This window comes from Stenella coeruleoalba (genome assembly GCF_951394435.1).
Source record: "Stenella coeruleoalba genome assembly, chromosome: 10".
Lineage (NCBI taxonomy): Eukaryota > Metazoa > Chordata > Mammalia > Artiodactyla > Delphinidae > Stenella > Stenella coeruleoalba.
Window position 1 is genome coordinate 101,522,407 of NC_137156.1, and position 19,710 is coordinate 101,542,116.

At 51.5% G+C, this 19,710-nt stretch overlaps 1 protein-coding gene across 2 annotated transcripts in view; it reads right to left on the minus strand.

The window, feature by feature from the left end:
* Nucleotides 1-6,051: 6,051 nt before the first annotated feature.
* Nucleotides 6,052-19,710, minus strand: part of SLC6A6 (solute carrier family 6 member 6) — an 80,236-nt gene continuing 66,577 nt past the window's right edge. For both annotated transcript variants that reach the window (XM_079933666.1, XM_079933665.1), the window contains exons 11-15: nt 17,476-17,613; nt 16,463-16,565; nt 15,781-15,881; nt 12,789-12,959; nt 6,052-10,143 (exon numbers count right to left, since the gene is read on the minus strand). In XM_079933666.1, the coding sequence (XP_079789792.1) occupies nt 10,003-10,143; nt 12,789-12,959; nt 15,781-15,881; nt 16,463-16,565; nt 17,476-17,613 (654 nt within the window). In that variant the 3' untranslated portion in view covers nt 6,052-10,002. The remainder of the gene's footprint in view (nt 10,144-12,788; nt 12,960-15,780; nt 15,882-16,462; nt 16,566-17,475; nt 17,614-19,710) is intronic.

The window sequence follows — 19,710 nt, forward strand, 5'->3', positions numbered from 1 at the left end:
AAATGAATCAGATTGCAGTACACCTACACCAATCACCACACTGTAAATTACCCCTAACGCAACATAGCATAAGAATTAAACTAAAAATGAATACAAAAGGCCAGAAATGGGTACACTTTTCACCTCCGGCCTCGGTGATATGCGCTGGTGTCACATCCCCGCAGCCTGAGCAGCCTGCGTTCCCAAGGGTGCACTGAGGTGGAGCAGAGAGACCTGAGAACCATGTGCCTGCAAATGCAGCCCCTTAGAGCTGTCGTGTCTCTTCCTTTATGGGTGGAACCAAAACTTCAGAAGCTGGGTGGGCCTTCCTAGACCTAAAAGGAAGCCAAGTGCACCCGAACCATGGGGGATCATCTGGGCTGCAGGAGATTCAAAAAGTGACCGAGCCTCCAAGGCTGCTGGTGGTGGGGTTCCCACATCCAGCCTCCTTGCCAGGAGTCACCCCACCTACACAGCGCAGCAGCCCCAGCAGGGTGCTATAGCCAGGCTTCGGAATTTTCCGGGGCGTGAAGCTCAACGGGGGAAGAGGTAGTGACACACACGTCCTTGGGTGTTCCCTCTGGCACCTTCCCCTCTAATTCACACCCAGGAAGTTTACTCTACCTAAAGCTGTTGGTTGCCGAGGAAAGAGTTGGGCACGAGGAAATGCTGCCGCCTTGTGGACGTTTTCCGTAACAACAACTTTACAACCGGTGCTTCAGGGCACCAAATATTCACAAAGCCTGTGGGGATTTTAATGACACGTGTCCTCAGAAATGACCTGGGTTAGGTAATCGAAAAAAAAATCGAAACACACAGAGTTTCAAGAAGCCAAATTTCAAAAGGGAAAGTTTACTCACACTGTAATAATACAAACGTATATGACATGCTGCTCAATATTAGTAATTATTACAGAAATGCAAATGAAAACTACATTGAGATAACTTTGCACTAGTCAGAATGTGTATCATCAAAATGAGTACAAAGTATAAATTTTGGAGAGGATATGGATAAAGTGGGAACCTCTTCGGCCGCTGGTTGTAATGCACACTGGGAACAGCCACTATGGAGAAAAGTATGTAGGATTTTTAAAAATCCAAAACATGCGCTACCTAGCGATCCAGAAATCTTAGTCCTGGGCATGTATCTGGAGAAAACCATAGTTCGAAAAGACACATGCACCCCAGCGTTCATAGGAACGCTATTTAAAATAGCCAGGACATGGAAGCAACCTAAGTGTCTAGTGAGAGACAAATTGCACAGAAGATGTGGCATGTGTGTGTTTATATATACACATACACACAAAATAGAATACTCAACCATCAAAAAGAATAAAATAATGCCATTTTTGGCAAGATGGATAGACCTAGTGATATTCATACTAAGTGAAAGACGTCAGAGAAAAGAAATATTTATAATATCACCTACATGTGGAATTTAGAAGAATGATACTCATGAACTTATTTACAAAACAGAAATAGACAAGAAACTTACGGTTACCAAAGGAGACATGTGTGGGGGAAGGATAAATAGGAGGTTGGGTTTAAGGGATCCAGACTGCTATACACATAATGCATAATCAACAGTGTCCTAGTATACACACCGGGAATTAGATTCAATATCTTCTAATTACGTATAATGGAAACGAATCTGAAAAAGAATATATATTTAAATTTAGTTTATTTTTAATTTTTTAAATTTTTTAAAATTTGTCTATTTATTTTTGGCTGCGTTGGGTCTTCGTTGCTGCGTGCGGGCTTTCTCTAGTTGCGGCGAGCGGGGGCTAGTCTTCGTTGTGGTGCACGGGCTTCTCATTGCAGTGGCTTCTCTTGCTGCGGAGCACAGGCTGTAGGCGCACGGGCTTCAGTAGTTGTGGCTCACGGGGTCTAGAGTGCAGGCTCAGCAGTTGTAGCTCCTGGGCTTAGTTGCTCCACGGCATGTGGGATCTTCTGGGACCAGGGCTCAAACCCGTGTCCCCTGCACTGGCAGGTGCATTCTTAACCACTGTGCCACCAAGGAAGCCCTATATTTAAATTTATATATACATATATATCTGAATCACTCCGGGGTATTTCAGAACCTAACAGTATTTTAAATGAACTATTCGTCAATTTAAAATAAAGAAGAAAATCAGAGGTTGGCAAGAGTCATCTTTCTTCTGGTTCTTGTCACATATCACCTGCTTTTGATTAATGCATTAATTCAAAAAGCACTAATATAGTATACATCATTCTACCGCCTTGGCAAACTTCATGAACAAGACAGATGAGGACCTGTCTGCATACAGGAGTGCTATATTCTTGTGCAAGACAGTGAAACAGTGAGTGAGTCATAAGGAATTATTCTAAGAGGTAGACAGTGCAGCGGAGAGAACCAGAGAGTCATGGGACAGAGTGACCGGGGGCTTTAGTTCAGGGGTCGGGGTGACATTTGTGCTGATATCTAGAGGTAGAGTGTCCCAGGCAGAGGGCACAGCAAGTGCAAGGGCCCTGAGGTGGAATGAGGTTGGTGGGCTCAGGAAGAGAAAGGAGGCCAGGAAGGGGTGTGGGGCTCGAGGTTGCAGGGCCCAGGCGTGAGGCTTGAGTGGGGACTACGGATTTTGTTCTGTGTGCAGAGGAAGCCACTGAGGCAGGTGAGAGCTGGGTCTGCTGTATGGAGTCCCTTTAGCTTGGGTCGGGGCCCAGCGATGACGCTGAGTCTCCAAATGGGCTCCAGGGCAGGATGAGCCCAGAGCGCAGGGCTGGGTCTGGCTGGAAGAACCACAGCTCTGTGAGCAGAGGAAGAGCCTCTCGCCATCAGTTATGCAGGAGGGAGTGAGCACCTTGTCTTGGAGGGTGTGCAGGCAGGCTCCAGGTCACACCGGGTGCATTTATGTGGCTGGGCCAGAGTCGCTGGGGGCCAGAGCTGTGCACAGGGCACTGCTGCTCTCCCTAGCGCTGGGAGGGGGACAGGCTTGGGGCTCTTCTGCAACAGGACGGAGGTGTGGGCCAGGCCAGGCAAGACAGAGAGGCGGCACTGGTCCTACAGCCTGGCTGCAGGCCAAGCACTGTTCTGAGTGCTTTGCAAGAATTCCCTGTAACAAACAGAAAGATATACTGTGTTCTTGGATTGGAAGACTCAATACTGTTAAGATGACCATACTGTTCAATGCAATCTACAGATTCAATGCAATCCCTCTCAAGTTACCAATGGCATTTTTCAGAGCACTAGAACAAAATTTTTAAAAATATGTATGGAAACACAAAAGACTCCAAAGAGCCAAAACTATCTTGAGAGAGAACAGTGCTGGAGGAATCAGGCTCCCTGACTTCAGACTATACTACAAAGCTACATAGTGGGCTTCCCTGGTGGCAAATTGGTTAAGAATCCCCCTGCCAATGCAGGGGACATGGGTTCAATCACTGGTCCAGGAAGATCCCACATGCCACAGAGCAACTAAGCCTGTGCGCCACAACTACTGAGTCTGCGCTCTAGAGCCCGCGAGCCACAACTACTGAAGCCCACGCTCCACAACAGGAGAAGCCACCGCGATGAGAAGCCTGTGCACCGCAACGAAGAGGAGCCTCTGCTCGTTGCAACTAGAGAAAGCCCGCACGCAGCAACGAAGACCCAATGCAGCCAAAAATAAATTTATTAAAAACAATATGGTACTGGCACAGAAAACAGACATAATGATCAATGGAACAGGATAGAAAGCCCAGAAATAAACCCACACACTTATGATCAATTAATCTATGACAAAGGAGGCAAGGATATACAATGGACAAAAGACAGTCTGTTCAATAAGTGGTGCTGGGAAAACTGGACAGCTCCATGTAAAAGAATGAAATTAGAACACGCCCTAACACCATACACAAAAATAAACTCAAAATGGATTAGAGACCTAAATGTAAGACCAGATACTATAAAGCTCCTAGAGGAAAACATCGGCAGAACACTCTTTGACATGAATCGCAGCAATATTTTTTTGGGTCTGTCTCCTAGAGTAGTGGAAATAAAAAGAAAAATAAACAAATGGGACCTAATTAAACTTAAAAGCTTTTGCACAGCAAAGGAAACAATAAACAAACAAACAAAAGACAACCTACCGATTGGGAGAAAATATTTGCAAACGATGTGACTGACAAAGAATTAATTTCTAAAATATACAAACGGCTCATACAGCTTAATATTGAAAAACAATCCAATCACAAAATGGGCAGAAGACCTAAATAGTCATTTCTCCAAAGAAGATATACAGATGGCCAACAGGCACATGAAAAGATGCTCAACATTGCTAATTACTAGAGAAATGAAAATCAAAACTACAATGAGGTATCACCTCACACCAGTCAGAATGGCCATCATCAAAAAATCTACAAACAATAAATGCTGGAGAGGGTGTGGAGAAAAGGGAACCCTCCTACACTGTTGGTGGGAATGTAAATTGATGCAACCACTTTGGAGAACAGCATGGAGGTTCCTTAAAAAACTAAAAACAGAGTTACCATATGATCCAGCAATCCCACTCCTGGGCATATATCCAGAGAAAACCATAATTCAAAAAGACACATGCACCCCAATGTTCACAGCATTACCATTTACAATAGCCAAGACATGGAAGCAACCTAAGTGTCCACTGACAGATGAATGGATAAAGAAGATGTGGTACATATATTTAATGGACTATTACTCAGCTTTAGAAAGAATAAAATAAAGCAGTTGGCAGCAACATGGATGGACCTAGAGATTACCATACTAAGCGAAGTAAATCAGGGAACGACAAATACCCTATGACACCACTTATTTGTGGAGTATAGAAAAATGATACAAATGAACTTATTTACAAAACAGAAATCAACCCACAGACATAGAAAACAAACTTATAATTACAAAAAGGGATGGAGGGGATAAATTAGCAGTTTGGGATTAACATACACACTACGTAAAATAGATAAACAACAAGGACCTACTGTACAGCAGAGGGAACTCTACTCAATATCTTATAATAACCTATAATGGAAAATAATCTGAAAAAGTATATATGTGTGTACAACTGAATCACATTGCTGTACACTTGAAACTAACACAACTTTGCAAATTAACTATACTTCAATAAAAAAAGCAATCCCCTTATAGATCCTCCCCAACAGCCTCGGAGGGAGCTGTATTATGATCTCAACATCAGAGAGGAGTGAAGGAGGCAAGAGGTTAAGTACTTTACACAGGTAGTCAGGGATGGAACCAGGATGTGAACACAGGCCAGGTGACCAAGACACTCAGGGAAGAAGGGAGGGAGGGAGACAGACAGAAAGAGTGGGGAGGGAGATTTCACTCTAGCATTGTCTATGTAGAATGCGTTACCGAGAAAGGTTTTTTGGTCTGGGGATTTGGGGAAAAGACCCTGCAAATCCCCCTGACCTCGCACACTCACAAAGGTGGCTGGGCCAGCGGGCCCAAAGGCTGCCTCAAACGTGGACCTGCTCTGTGAACCCAGGCAAGCCAGGCCCCTCTCCCAGCCTCCGTTTCCCCATTTGTAACAGCGGGCTGGGCTCATGACTCCCAAGGCCAACCACGTCTGTGCCAACCACTGACCTCTGGGGTCCTGACTGCCCTCGCTTCTGAGGTCCCAGTGTCCGCGGCACCATCCTCCAGGGCTGGTCACTTACCAGCCCCCCAGCAGCCTGCGCTCTCCTGGCCGGAAGGTCAGAGCCCTGGTTTGGGTGTAAGTGATACCACCTGGTGCTGGTGCGTGGTGAGCACCGCCTCCAATCAGCATGAAGGGGGCGGTGCTTCACTCCAGATGACAGCCGCGGGCTCAGGTGATGAGACCTCCCAGTCGCAGGACATCAGTAGAAGCAGCTGGAGCGGAGCCGGAATCTGGGGAGATTCCCCACTCTTTCAGGGACTCATGCGCCCTGAGGCAAACTGTCCCCTCCTGAACCTCTACCTCAATGTCTCCAACCTCAGAGAATAACACCCCGCTCTGAGGAATGTCCCGGGGCAGAAATGAAAGCCCTTTGTAAACAGTAAAGTGCTTGCCAAATGTAAAGAGAAACAGCTGTATCAGAACAGAACCCACACGTTTTGGATTTTAAAAAGGAAATGTTTATTTTCATGTTATAAGGTGATTACAAACTCCTCTAAAAAAAAAAGAGCAAAGATGAATTTAAAATATAGGTATACATATTTATCTAAAAAGCCAAAGAAGAAAAGAAAACCCCTGCAAAATACAGGAATTCATATCAGAAAACATTTATACATAAAAGCTGTATACTGCAAGACTGAGTTACACACCAAGGATTTTATTCAAATACAAATGCTCCTCCTCAGAAGAGTCTCTTGTTGGTTGATTTTTTTTTTTTTTTACAAAAGTTTAAAATATCTTAAAAATATTTTGAAGTTTCAAAAAAAGTTCTGGTGAGCCAGACATATTTCTGGAAGGAAGCAAGACCCACATTCTCGGCATTCTCTTGTGCTAAATACAGTCACAGTTGCTAGGGATTCGAAAATTAATTGGGTTTAAAAAAAAAAAATTAAGCCAACATCTCGATTTGAAGCCAAGTATATAACAAGATGCTCCAATCCCTCAGGGAACACGGCGGAATAGCCTGTAGTGACACCCGTAAGAGAACAATGAAACCCAGCTTCCGAGCTGCAGTCTGAAAGCCTGGCACTGAGAGGGGGCACAGAGGAGGGGGGGAATGCTATTTCCTGGCCTCTGGGTACCTACACCCCTCTCCAAGTTTTGATGTCTGAGCTTTGTTGTTTTGTGGGTTTGTGCTTGCTGGAGTTTTGCACAGTGATATTCATAGCATCCACGTGGACAGCCTTGCCTGGCCCACCTGACCTTGGGTTTGAGGGCTGGATGGGACCTCTAGCCCCCTTGAGGGGGTTTCTCTTGGGTCCTTTCCCAGACTGTGTCTGAGGCTTGGTGTGGAAGGGAGGCACGCCTGCCAGAGCACTGGCTGCCCCAGCTGGAGGGGTAGTGCTGGGAGACATTGGCTGGGGCCCTGACCGCCGTGTGCTGGCACCTGGGGACACAAGAACACTCTGGGCTAGGCTGAGGGGGGCTTCCTCTCCCCTCTGTCTCCCCACTGTCTTGGGGTGTGCTGGGGATCTGGGGTGAGAATGTGGCACTGGAGCTACAGAGAGGAAGCTGTGTATGGCCCAGAAATCATCCAAGGCCACTTCCGGCCACCTGGGAATTTCCCACGTGACCTCAGGCTAAATCCTGTCTGAGGGGCTCTGTCTGGACCCCTCAGTTTCCTGTGGTGCAACAGACGTCTCAGTGCCTCACTTCCAGACGGCTGCTGAGGGGAGGGTGCCGGGTGGACCAGCTCCCATCCCACTAAGCCATAGCTTGGGATCCAGCTGGCCCATGAGCATGGTCACAGGGTGGGTTGCAGTTCACCGCGTCCCTGAACTCTGGGGACGGAGCATGTCCTTTTTCATAAAGGCTGGTCTTTGGTCTTCAGGGAGAACATGCCCCTTTGACAACGAGGGTGCTGACCGGGGGGCCCAGGAAGCCTCTCTATCAGTGACCGTACGGTTCCACCATAGGGACTAACCGGGCCCAGGCCCAGCTGGACAGAGCATCTCCCCAGGTGAGATTATCCTGGGGCCATTACCCATTTGTGCATGCTAAAAACATCCTTTAAACCTCTCTCTTGCATCCCTTCCAGATCTGGCTGCAAGCATCAGAACTTCCAACCCATCCCAGGCAGAGCATGGATGGCGGACTGCCCAGAGACAGGCGGACCAGAGTCGTGAGCTCCAATGACAAGTTTCCTTTATGTGGAGACATAGAAGTCACACACCATTACACATTGTACTCACAGAGCAGAGTTCTGCTGATACACAAGAGCTAGGGTATCAGACAGGAGGGTCACAAGTGGAGACAGGTGCTCGGGAGATGGGCGAGGGTCAGGCTTGGGAAAGTGGCTGACCTTCCTTCCAGGCAGGGCCTGGGGACTTGGTCTGCATGTGTCTTTGGTCTAGAATTTGGTCTGAGAATCTTATAAGAAGAGGCCTTTTTCGGGCTATTTCCAGAATGTTGCAATTTGCCTACGAACCCGAAACACTGTGGCCCTCCTCGCCCCCGCACGTAACCTGTCCCCAGTCATCGACAGTGGTTAGTTTACTAATGTTCCATAAGACAAAGGAGAACAGGTCACATTCCTACTTGATAAAATCAGGAAAAAACCCCAAAACAATACAATCAATCAGATACAGTAGCAACCATAAATGCATCGTAAAACAGGCACACAGACTTGCTGACGGTTTGGAATAGGATTGGGTGCTGTTTAGCAGGGTGTATGTTTTGGAGACAGCGGACTGTGAATGCTTGCTAAAGACGAGAGGTTCAGAATCGTCTCTGCCCCTTGGGAGGGGGACACCCGAGACTCCTCCCCTGCCCGGATTTGGGGAGGGGGTCCCAGGATTCAGAGAGCCCCTGCTCTGAACGCCAGAGCCGGATCCTGCTCTCCACACCCCCGAGGCAGTCACTGCCGTTTCCGCGTGACGTTTCCGTTTACTTTACACCCTGAACTTGGAAGTTTCTGTTTAAATGGCACAGTTTAGATCCAAATGTGGGCTGGGTGGAGGGGTGTCCGTACTTGGGATTTTAAAGGTGGAGTGCCTTCCGTCCTGGTTCAGGGAGGAATGCCAGTTCTGGGGTGCCTGCCCCCGAACAACCCTGACTCACCTCCTGACCTCGATCCCCACATAGTGCGTACCCGACCCCAGCTTTTGCGGTGAAGGGGGAATAAAGAGTTTCCATATCTCCCAGGTTACCAGCGTGGGTTGTACTTGTGCCTGAATTTGCAGGAAAGTTTGGGGATCACCTCACCCCAATGAAAGCTCGCTCCTGGCACTCCCTGCTAGGCACCAGGGCGGCCCCGGGCTGGGGTCTTCAACAAGAGCCTCTGAGATGAATACAGAGCTGAGGGTGGAGAGCTGAGGGTGGAGAGCTGAGGAAAGAAGAGCACCGCCCCCTCCCCGGGGTCCCGGGCGCCTGGGGCCACGTCCTTTGGTCCACTTGCTCACCCCTCGCCCCTCACCAAATACGTACACCACGCTTCCCCTACAAGCAGCTGCGAGAGATGTCGGCTGGGGGAACAACCAGAAGCTGATCGGAATCCCCATCCAGGCCACAGCCCCATCTGCGTGAGGTCTGCAGCCCTGAGACCCCCCGCTCCTGCTGGGTAGCCTCCACTCCCTCCCTGGGACGCGCCAGGAAGGACGCCGCTCCCTCGCACACGGACGGTTCTGACAGCCCTTCTGACTATCCCCGCCTCAGTCTCGAAATAAAAGGGACTCTGCTCTTGATGCAATGGTTCCCAGTGCTCTCAGCATCACACTTTTCCTGTTGGGCCTCATCTGTGGGCTTTGAGTCCCTTTATATTTGAGAGGTTGGTTCATTATTTTGGCATCTCTCTTGTTGGCTAAGACAAGTGTCGTGAGGCGTCTCCCGACAGCCTTCCCTTCTCCAGCCCCTCGGGGTCTGGCCCGATGGCTGTTTGCTTCACTTGAACCAGGCTGGTAAGGTACTACCCCTTTAAAATGGGTCTGCTGTCCCAGGAAAATTCCACCCTGCGTTTTGGGGGCAGAACTTTCTGCCAGCTACACAGCACCGAAGAATTGCTTTTGAAAACAAGATCTATTGCTGGCAAGATCAATTCAAGTGGTAAAAGTGTAGGACAATCTCTACGTGTATACACAGTTATATGTTAAAAAAAAATACAAAGAAAAATTGACCAAGTTCCCATAAAATACATCTAATTCCATACGAAAGCTCTGCCTCGCCCCGGGCAGCTGCCCGTGGGTATTCTTTTTGTACAAAATATCCCCAAATCAAAACAAAATACACATACACACGACACCACACACACACACACACACACACGCACGCACGCACACACAAACATTTTCTGTGACAATTAAAAAAAATCCTAGTGCAAATATAAAGCTCTGTAAACCTGGTCCTATAAGAATCTAATGTTAGTAAACAGCAGGAAAGCAGCCCGTCGACTGGGAGAGAGCTCACATCATGGTCTCCACTATGATGTGGGTTGGTTTCCTGAGCGTGCTGTTAACGGACATGCGGGAGCTGTAGGGCATCGCCCCCTCTCGCTCCACGGCCCAACGGTTGGGTTCCCTCGGTGTCAGCAGGTACTTGAGTCTCTGGAGGAAGAAGGGGACAGGCACGGGGAGGCAGGTCAGCGGGCCCGGTTTCCCTCTTCACCTCGGGTCCTGCCAGTGTGCTCTGTGGCCTTTGCCAAACTAGTACCCTCTCTGGACCACCCATTTCATCCACTGGCAAATAGAGGACTTGAACTAAGGTCCCTCCAGGCCCTGAATGAGGGCAGAGTGCCCGCCGGTAGTTTCCTTGGCCAAGCCCTGCTTATACACCTCAGGGACAGGAGACTCACGCCTCCAAACTCTTTCCCCCTTCTCTGTCCCATGGAGCTGAAATACAGCTCCTTGTGATTCTCGTTCCCCTATTTCTCTGTCTTGCAAAGCAGCTGAGTTCCTGCAATTTGTATGCCCGAGGTTGGGTAACTGTCTTGAGCCTCCCATGGCTCCCACTTTCCCCGAGGAGAACCTCCGTCTCCCACAAGCTGCATGTCCTGCCTTCTCCATTTCCCCACTGAGGGTCTGGAGACCACTGCCTGGGTCTGTGCTGCCCCTCCCAACAGAGGGGACAGAGGCTGGACCACTGCCAGGCACACAGCAGTTTGTCCTCCCCAGGTTGCCAGATGATAGGATCAGTAAGGGAAGGAGCCCTCCCCAGGGCACCCAGAAAAGCAACAGCAGAGCTGGGACTTGAACTCAGAGCTCCCGCCTCCCAGCCCACCTCCCGCCAAGCGTCCACTCAGCGGCTTAAGTAGGAAGCAGGTGCTAACAAGAAACCCTCTATCTCGGCATTTACGTTCAATTTAGGTATAGAACAATTTTTAAAAGCTGCCTGTTAAAAGCTACGATATTTCATGTGAAAATCCAGACTTCCATCTACTCTTTAAAAACCACAGGTCTGGCCACCCCAGGCCCACATCTCCTTGAAAACGGGAGCCAGAGCTGAGAGCATCACTGCATCCCGCAATGGTCCGCGCCTTCCCGAGCCCCAGCTCCCCAGTGCCCCTCCCCACCTGGGTTGGCTGCCTGGGCCCTGGAGGAACCAGACCAGAGGCCCCAGGTACAGGGCTAAGGTAGAACCCAGCAGGAGGGGAGGGCCCTGCCCCCCCTTCATCGCTTTGCCTCTCCTGACATCTGTACAATGGGTGTGCGCCCCGAACTGGGGACACGAGCCAAACACCCCCGGGCAGCTACCTGGGGCCCCGTTTATGCAGGAGGTGCAGACATAATTGGAATCCTCCCAGGATGGAGCTCAGAGAGAAGTTCATGGCTGGGAGGACCCCTTGGCAACCTGTGCAGGTAGGTGGTCGAGGGGCATGTGGTGAAGACAGGTGGATGGTGGCCAGGTGCCTTCAGAGGAGGGGGCTTTGGTTAACGGTCAGGTTTGGGGGTGAGGACCGGTTGTGAATTTGGGGTGGACTCGAATCCTTCCCCCGCACCAACCCCACTCTACCCAAACCTCTAAACTTGGGATGGAACAATATTTTAAAATTAGGCTTCAAAGAGACACAAGTCAGTGACCTGTTGGGTGTAGCTGTGGGCACTGAGCAATCGGGACAGACATCCAACACCCCCTGTTGTGCCCTCCATTAACCCTTTGGTTTCTGGGTGGTAGGGACATTCTGGAAATTCCTGGGGGAGGGGCTGGGTCTGTCCCAGGCCCAGTATTTCAGTATTTTGACACACGATAGGGCCCATCAGCATTCTGGCTGAATACTAGGGTCCTTCCCTGTGTCCTCTGAGAAAACACAATGGGTCCAGTGCTGCAGGAACACCCCAAGGGTCCTCCTGGCTCAGACAGACCCCAGCCTCATGGTTTCCTCCTGGCATACATCCCCCTGCCTACTTCCTCTGTCTCGGGAAGGCTGGTCTGGTCTCCTTCTGCCCGGCCTGGCATCTTTCCCCACCAACAACACCTCCAGGCCAATCCCCTGCCCACAAGGAAACCAGCCCAGCCCAAGAGGGAGCCAGGGCCCCAGGACATCCTGGCTCCAGATTTTTAAGAGAATAACAATAAAAACAGCCCAGAACAAAACAGTGCCGTCTTGGAGCCAGCCCAAGCCCAAAGGTTAAGGGAGAGTCTAAGAAAAGGATTTCTTGGAAAGAGCCCCGACTTTTGCCAGGGCCTGGAATCTCCAGGATTGTTGGAGGAATTTCTGAGAGGATGGTGGCGGGAGGGAGGCGCAGGGAGGAGACTGGTGGGCACAGGGGCCTGGGAGCTGGAGGGTCTGTTCGGTGCACAGGTGGCTTCTGAGGGTCGGGCAGCAGATGGGGCCACACGTCTGGCGAGGGGAACACCAGCACGGGCTGGGCTCGTCTGAAACTTGGCTCCAGGGCCAGGGAAGGCCTCTGGCTGAAGCTTAGCCTTGCTCGTGAGCTCCTGTCTCCCGTCTCACCACTTGGGAAACTTGGCCCCCACTGCTCCCGGGTGAAGCCCCGGCTCTTATCTTGGAATCCAAAGCTGCCACCACCTCTCCGGCCCCCGGCCCGGCCCTTGAATGTGTCACTGCTGCCCATTTTCCCACTATACACTCTCCTGCCCACAATCTCAACCACTCCACAGGGCAGGTGAGAGGTCTGGCGCTCAGAGAGGGCAAGTGACCTGCCCAAGGTCACACAGCAAACTGACAGCTGGCTGGCCTTCAGCATCCTGCCCCCACCCCAAATCCAGACTCGGAGCCCTGTGTGCTTACCACGAGGAACGGCCCTTCCGTCTGGCAGAGGCGGATGACCATGACCAAGGGGACGCACACAATGGAGGACAGGGCCAGGCTCCAGCCCAGCCCGATGGCCCAGTTGGGGTACACATAGACTTTGTTGTAGGTCAGGGGTACATACTTGACGAGAGAGAAGATAAAACATCCCTGTGGAGAGATGGGGGCGGTCAGGGGGCTTCTGGGACCAGAACAGGCTCCACCCAAGAGGCTCACACCCTTCTCCCTCTGGTGCAGGAGGGCCGCCCCCAGGGTAAACCTGATCAAGCCGCCTCCTTGCTCAAAACCCTTCTGCGGTTCCCCAGGACCTTCGGGATGCAAACTCCTTGTCTGGCCGGCAATTCCCTGTCACCTACCCACTGCCTCTTTCTCTGCCACTATACTCCAGCTACCTAGAATTCCTTTCAGCTTCTCAGCCGCTTGCCCTGGGGTCTCTGGGCAGGCTGTTCCCACTCACTGGGAACCTCTCTCTTGCTCACCTTCTCCTCATCCTAAATTTGCACTAATGGTCCTGCCCAGGCCCCGCCCAGGCTCAGTCAGGTGCCCACACTTCCCTTCCCAGAAAGCGCGATTTTTCGATTCTTCATGATCACAATTACTCGTTCCCCACCCAGCCTGAGTCAATGAGAGCGGAAGGTGTGTCTGTCCCATTCCCCTGTTTCCCTGACATGTGGTGTAGCTCTGGGGGCACACAGCTTCCCTTCAGCCACTGCCACCCCTCCACCTCCCTCTCTGAGCCCCAGGCCCGGCCCCCAAGGCAGGGTGTGGACCTGGGCCTTGCTGCCCTGTTGGGGGGTCCAGCTTAAGCCACGCCCAAGCCATTTATCAAAAACGTTTACTTTTTGATAAATATTGATTTATAATAATCCTAAGCATTTTTTAATCTTAAAAATAAGCATCCAGGGCTTCCCTGGTGGCACAGTGCTTGAGAGTCCGCCTGCCGATGCAGGGGACCTGGGTTTGTGCCCCGGTCCGGGAAGATCCCACATGCCGCGGAGCCGCTGGGCCCGTGAGCCATGGCCGCTGAGCCTGCGCGTCCGGAGCCTGTGCTCCGCAATGGGAGAGGCCACAGTAGTGAGAGCCCCGCGTACCGCAAAAAAAAAAAAAAAAAAAAAAAAAAAGCGTCCAAAAACTTCAAGTGAACTATATTTTAGGATCAGCTTGTCTTTATCTTGAAGGTTGGTTTTTAACCACCTTTGCACCCAGGGGTCCATTATCAGAACACAGCATAGGGCTCTGTCCCTTAAGCATGTCCACATCACTGACTGACAGACCTATTTCCAGCCAAACAGGCTCTTTCTCCTGCACTCTCAGTGTGGCCTTGCCTGCCCGGGCCTGCGATCCTCCCTAGGACTGTCTTTTCCTCTGGGAGGGTCAGACTCACCAATGATCAGTGATACTTCAAAATGATGGTGCCAAAAGGAAAAACAGAAGTGGCTTTTAATTCTTAAGGAACATAGGGGTGGGGTGGAGTCAGCTCTGCGCCCCAAAGCCTGCACGCTAGGCTGGCTGGAGGGCTGCTTCTGGTCAGAACTACAGCCTCTCCGTGTAGAACCCAGTGAAAATGACTTAAATCTTCATTATCTAATAAGGGGGGTTTGAAGGGAAGACAAACCTATCTAAACCAGAATTGGTGAGGGGGTGGGGGGAATGCTCTTCATTAGGCACCTACTGTATGCCTGGCCCTGTTGTTGCTGTCCTACGTGTGGGGTGACGCTTAGAGGGGGAGGGTCCCAAGGGAGGGCAGCTCTGCCCTCCCAACCCAACCCGGGAAGCAGCATGTCCACCTGTGTCACTCTTCCCGCCACCTCAGAATGCAGCCTCTCACCTATCCAATCCCCGAGGGAGGGAGGGAGGAGGAATCCCATGGTCAGAGTGGTGAGGGGAGTTGCCCACAAATAAATCATTAAGTGAGGATGAGAACACGGGCTTTGCACCCACCTAAATTCACCACCAACAATGCACTCCCTGATCATGGTTACTGGCTGCTACAGCTTCCTTATATTGTGGGGAAAATCTGCATCTCAGATGAAAAGGCCGAGACCGTGTTCAGTAATAAAGTAACAACCTAAGACAACCTAAGACGGTCGCTGCCACTCAGCCCCGCATCAGTCAGTCTCCTTGTTTTACAAATGCAGGAACGTGGGCCCTATGAGGAAAGGCCTGGAAACAGAGGTCACTGAGGGGAGGACCCATTTATCTCCCGGCACCTGGTTCCTAAACACAAGGAACATTTCTGCCATCTGTGCTCCCCACGGTCTGAGCTGAGAGCAGCATAGCAGACGTCTTTCCTTGCAATTAGCTCCAAGCTCATGATAGGTTTCAAACACCCGTAGGGAAGCAGCTTTTGCTGCAGAGGACCTCCCTTTGGCCAGAGCCTCCTAGCAGAGCCTAACGGGTGCCTGGGCCCCAAGGCCGCATCCCCAGATGGCAGGTGCAGGAACCCTAGTGCGAAGGGGGACGTGCACATCACTGCCCTTGGGTCCTGGTGGCTACTACTACTCCTTGTTCCTGGGAGAGGCCAGGGTTCCTCTCTGCTGGGACCTCCCCTCTCCAGGCACGAGCCCCGCCCTCCATGGGAAACACTGCATTTCCAGGGTCTATGACGTCTCCATTCGACATTCCCCAAGGCCCCTCAACTTAATCAGTGACCCTGACTGTGCCCATGAACTCTGGAAGGGTTTGAGGAAAGGTCATGTACTCAGTGATGGAACCCTGCAATTTCTTGGCGCGCCCGACTCGCGCCCCTCTGCCAGCACTGCCGTTCCGGCTCCCTCCTCCTGACAAGCTCCTACTCATGCAGCACAGGGAACCCTCCGGAGCAGCCTGGCCCCTCCCCAGCACAGCTGTCACTAGGCTTGTCAGAGGCCAGCACTAAGCAGATGCTGAGTGAACGATGCGTTAGCCGGTGAAACTGTCAAGCCCCGGGGAGGAACGGCTACTGCCCGCGGCCGCGCGGAAGGACACTCACAAGACAGAGAAGCGGAGTGACCACGGCCCAGCTGTACTTCATCCAGGGCCCAGGCCGATAGCCGATCATGTCCTCAATACCGTCATAAAAGTTATCACTGCCTGCAAGAGACAGAGGCAGACAGATGTTGACCCGGTGTCCGATGCAGCATCCGCCCCGGGAACAGCATAGCAGGGGCTCAAGGGCCCTGGGGGGGGTGGCGGGGAGGGGGTGTCTCCAGGGCCTCATCCAGGTCCCTGCATCACAAATCCCAAGTGTTGGCAGACGTTTATCTGAAATGATCTAAAATTCACATGTCTCTGGGCACCCGGTATTTTTCTGGTAACTTTACGCAGACCCCCAAAACCCGGTGTGGCCATTCCAAGGTCTCGAGGAAGTCAGAATGGACCATTCCTGGACCCTAGAGTGGTTCATCAAAGACAGACCCCTGGCATGGCCGAATTCTGTGTTTGTCAAAGCATTCACTCACACCTTGCACCTTCAGCATGGGGAGAATCTTCGGTGTGGCTACGGTCATATTATTTGTGCTGGAAGGGGCGGTCTTGAGAGGAAAAGTCCAGGCAGGGAGTGACTCTGTGTCTGACTCAAAATGAAATTCCCACTAGAATTCTGTTTCTGAAGCTTCTAGATAGAGAAGCCCAAAGGAGAGACTTGAGTAAGATATGCAAACATCTCTACTCACCATATATCCAGGCAATAGCAAAACATTCAAAGAATGCAACCCACAAAAGGCACACACCGCTAGCTGCATAGTAGTCAAAGAGCTGAAACACATACATGCCGCCCTGTGAAGAAAAAACCAGAGAAGGTGGGTTTGTTATTTGGCATCTCATTCCCTCAATATATAAAGAGATCTGGCCTGTCAATAAGAAATAGAAAATCCAAGGAAAAAAAAAGTGCAGAGGGTGTAAGGACCAGATACATGTCTAAACAGATGCTTAACTTCATGTTCGACAAATTTAATTAAAAAGATACACACACACAGAAAAGAAAGCAAAACATGTCTTTCTTAGCGAAAAGTGATGGGTTCTCTGAAGCCTGTTTCCAAAGGAGGGGCTTAACACTCACTGTGGCCAACACAGAAGACTTCAGTGAGACCCCGTTGCTCAGTGTATGAACCTGTGGCCTGCCTTTCAGGGGGTGTTTCTTACAGACACTTCGAGAAAAGCATTTATTTTTACTTCTGGTAAGGAAAATCGGTGATGTGAAACCCCAAATTTGGGGGCAAATGCAACCCTCTGCTGGAGAGTATGGAGAGATGGGTGAGGGGCACAGGAGGGATCAGCCCGGGCCCGGGCTTAGGCTCACATGCTCACACGCCTCCCCTGCAGGCCTGAGAAGGGCCACTGCACACAGTGCGGTGGGGGGGGGGGGGGGGGCCGGTGGGGCGGGGTCAGAGCTGTGGTTAAAATGGATTTCGGCTGAAGTACCCCTTTCTCAGTCTTCTGCGGATGAGGAGGGACAGAGGGCAGAGGGTGGCCACTGTGCTGCCAGGGTAACAGGGAAGTGGGGCAGGGAGTCCTGGATGGGGCAGGACTCCTGAAGTAGGGTGGCCAGGAGCTCAGCTCTCACCCAGCTGCCTCCACGGGGGGAGCGGGGAGGTGGCGTGGCCTTGAACTGGCCTTTGAAACATATTTAGAGCAACAAGGGCCCCGCCAGGGGAGGCCCCTCATGCCAGGGGAGAGAGCCACCTACCTCCGTCACCATGGTCAGCCCCAGCAGGTAGCTGACACAACATATGGAGGCGATGAAGATTTCCCGGCGGAAACCCTTCCTTAGGAAGGATGGGTGAAGGTCGACCAAGGACGTGATCTGTCCTTCCACTTCCACAAACTGGGGAGGAAAGGAGAGGGGTGAGTGGCAGAGGTCCAGCAGCCCCTCAGCTCAGAGACAAGGCCCCAGCGAGGTCGGCTGTGGGGTAGAGTCCACACCGTTGGGCTCCGTGTGGTGAGTAGTCCTGCCTGCTGAGCCAGGCCTGGCGGGCCACGCGCAGCTGTCCAAATACTCCACACCTCTGCGGCCCTGAGCGCTTCTCTGAGGCCCGTGCTGACCCTCCACCGGGCATGCCCGCTGGCACGCGTGCGTCGACGCGGCAACCTCCCACTTTGGTCTGGGTCATCTTTGAAGCCAAGGGCGGTGCCCCATCATTTCTGGGCCTTGAGTGCCCGGCCGGGCCTGGCGCAAAGGGCAGCGCGGCAGCACGTGACCAATGGGTGGTAACCCAGGCAAGTCTGGGCCTTAGCTCCCCATCCAATTCACATGGTGGTTTTTAACCCCATGGGGATCGTGGGCCCGTAGGGGGATTTTGCACACGTGCGTGCACGCCCAAAGGCCCATGTGTGTGAGCCAAATGCAGCCTGTGACCCCAGGAACCCATCCCTGGGCTCCCAAAGGTAAAACAGCTGATCGAAAACGCCAGTCCATGAGTAACTTTCTAGGGTGACCCTCAATCTTTCTAAATCATCTCATCTTTGCACCTAATGATTTATCCCGGAGGTCATCCCACATCAGTCCATGCAGCTGCCTTGGTTCTTAAATGGTGGCATAAAACTCCGTCCTGTGGACGCTTACCATCATGGATCTAACCAGTGCCCTGCAGACGGTGTCCAGCCTCCACGGCTGCTGACCTGGGCAGGACTCTTCCCCCGAGTCCGTCTGTCTTTAGACATGTGTGCACAAGTATCTGTAGCACAGTCTAGACGTACGCTTCAGAGTTAAAGGCGTGCAGATGCACTATAATTGGGGTGGCTGCAGCCAGACTGCTCTGCCCACCAACACACCCTCGAGGCCATCTGATTCCTCTAAACGTTAACAAGCTAAAACCTCGACCTGTCTGCTCTCTCATCTGGGAGAGGCTTTGGGGAAGGAGGTTTCCCCAGCCTTCCTACAAGACATGGCCAACCGCTGGCTCCTTTGGGAAGCATCATGGGACGATCGAGGAACATACACAAGGAGCAAGTCCCTTTCATGTGCCCAAAGGGGCTGGAAATTCAGGGAAAAGATGATCAAGAGGCTCTTGAAAGGGGTCCAAAGAGAACAGGGGGCTGATGATTTGACCTCTGATTGATGTGTCAGCCAAAGGGGTTCTGAGTCTAAATTGTCACTGGATTAGAGCAGACCTGCAGCTCAAACATTAAGCTTGAAAAGCAGTTAAAAACAAAGGTTCTGGGACTTCCCTGGTGGTGCAGTGGTTAAGAATCCGCCTACCAATGCAGGGGACACGGGTTCGATCCCTGGGCCGGGAAGATCCCACATGCCGCGGAGCAACTAAGCCCGTGCGCCACAACTACTAAGCTCTAGAGCCCTCGAGCCAGAACTACTGAGCCCGCACGCCACAACTACTGAAGCCCTCGCGCCTAGGGCCCGTGCTCTGCAACAAGAGAAGCCACCGCAATAAGAAGCCCGCGCACCACAACGAAGAGTAGCCCCTGCTCGCCGCAACTAGAGAAAGCCTGCGCGCAGCAACGGAGACCCAACGCAGCCAAAAATAAAAAATAAATGAATTAATTAAAAACAGAACAAAACAAAAAAAACAAAGGTTCTTTCCTTTTTTGAGATTGGAAAATTAAAGACAGGAAGATCCAGTGTCACTGAGAGTCAGGGCCAACAGCAGCACAAGCTCCTTGTTTCCAAGTTCACTGCACCTCTGGGGGACACCAACCCCAGCCCTCACCCGCTCCACCAGCCTCTCGAGACCTCCCTCACTTAATAGTGGTGTGACCCTGACTTCTCTGAGCCTCAGCTTCCTACTCTGTAAAATGGGAGCATCTTGCGTACTCAACAGGGGTGATGGGAAAGATGGGAAATCATCAGAGTAGACTGGCAATGGGGTGATTCCTGCTAACGCACATCAGGGGCTGAATGGGTGAGCTCCTGGGCGAGAGGGAATCCAGCTCTCTTCTCCTTGTGCTGTTTGTTCACAGACTGTGT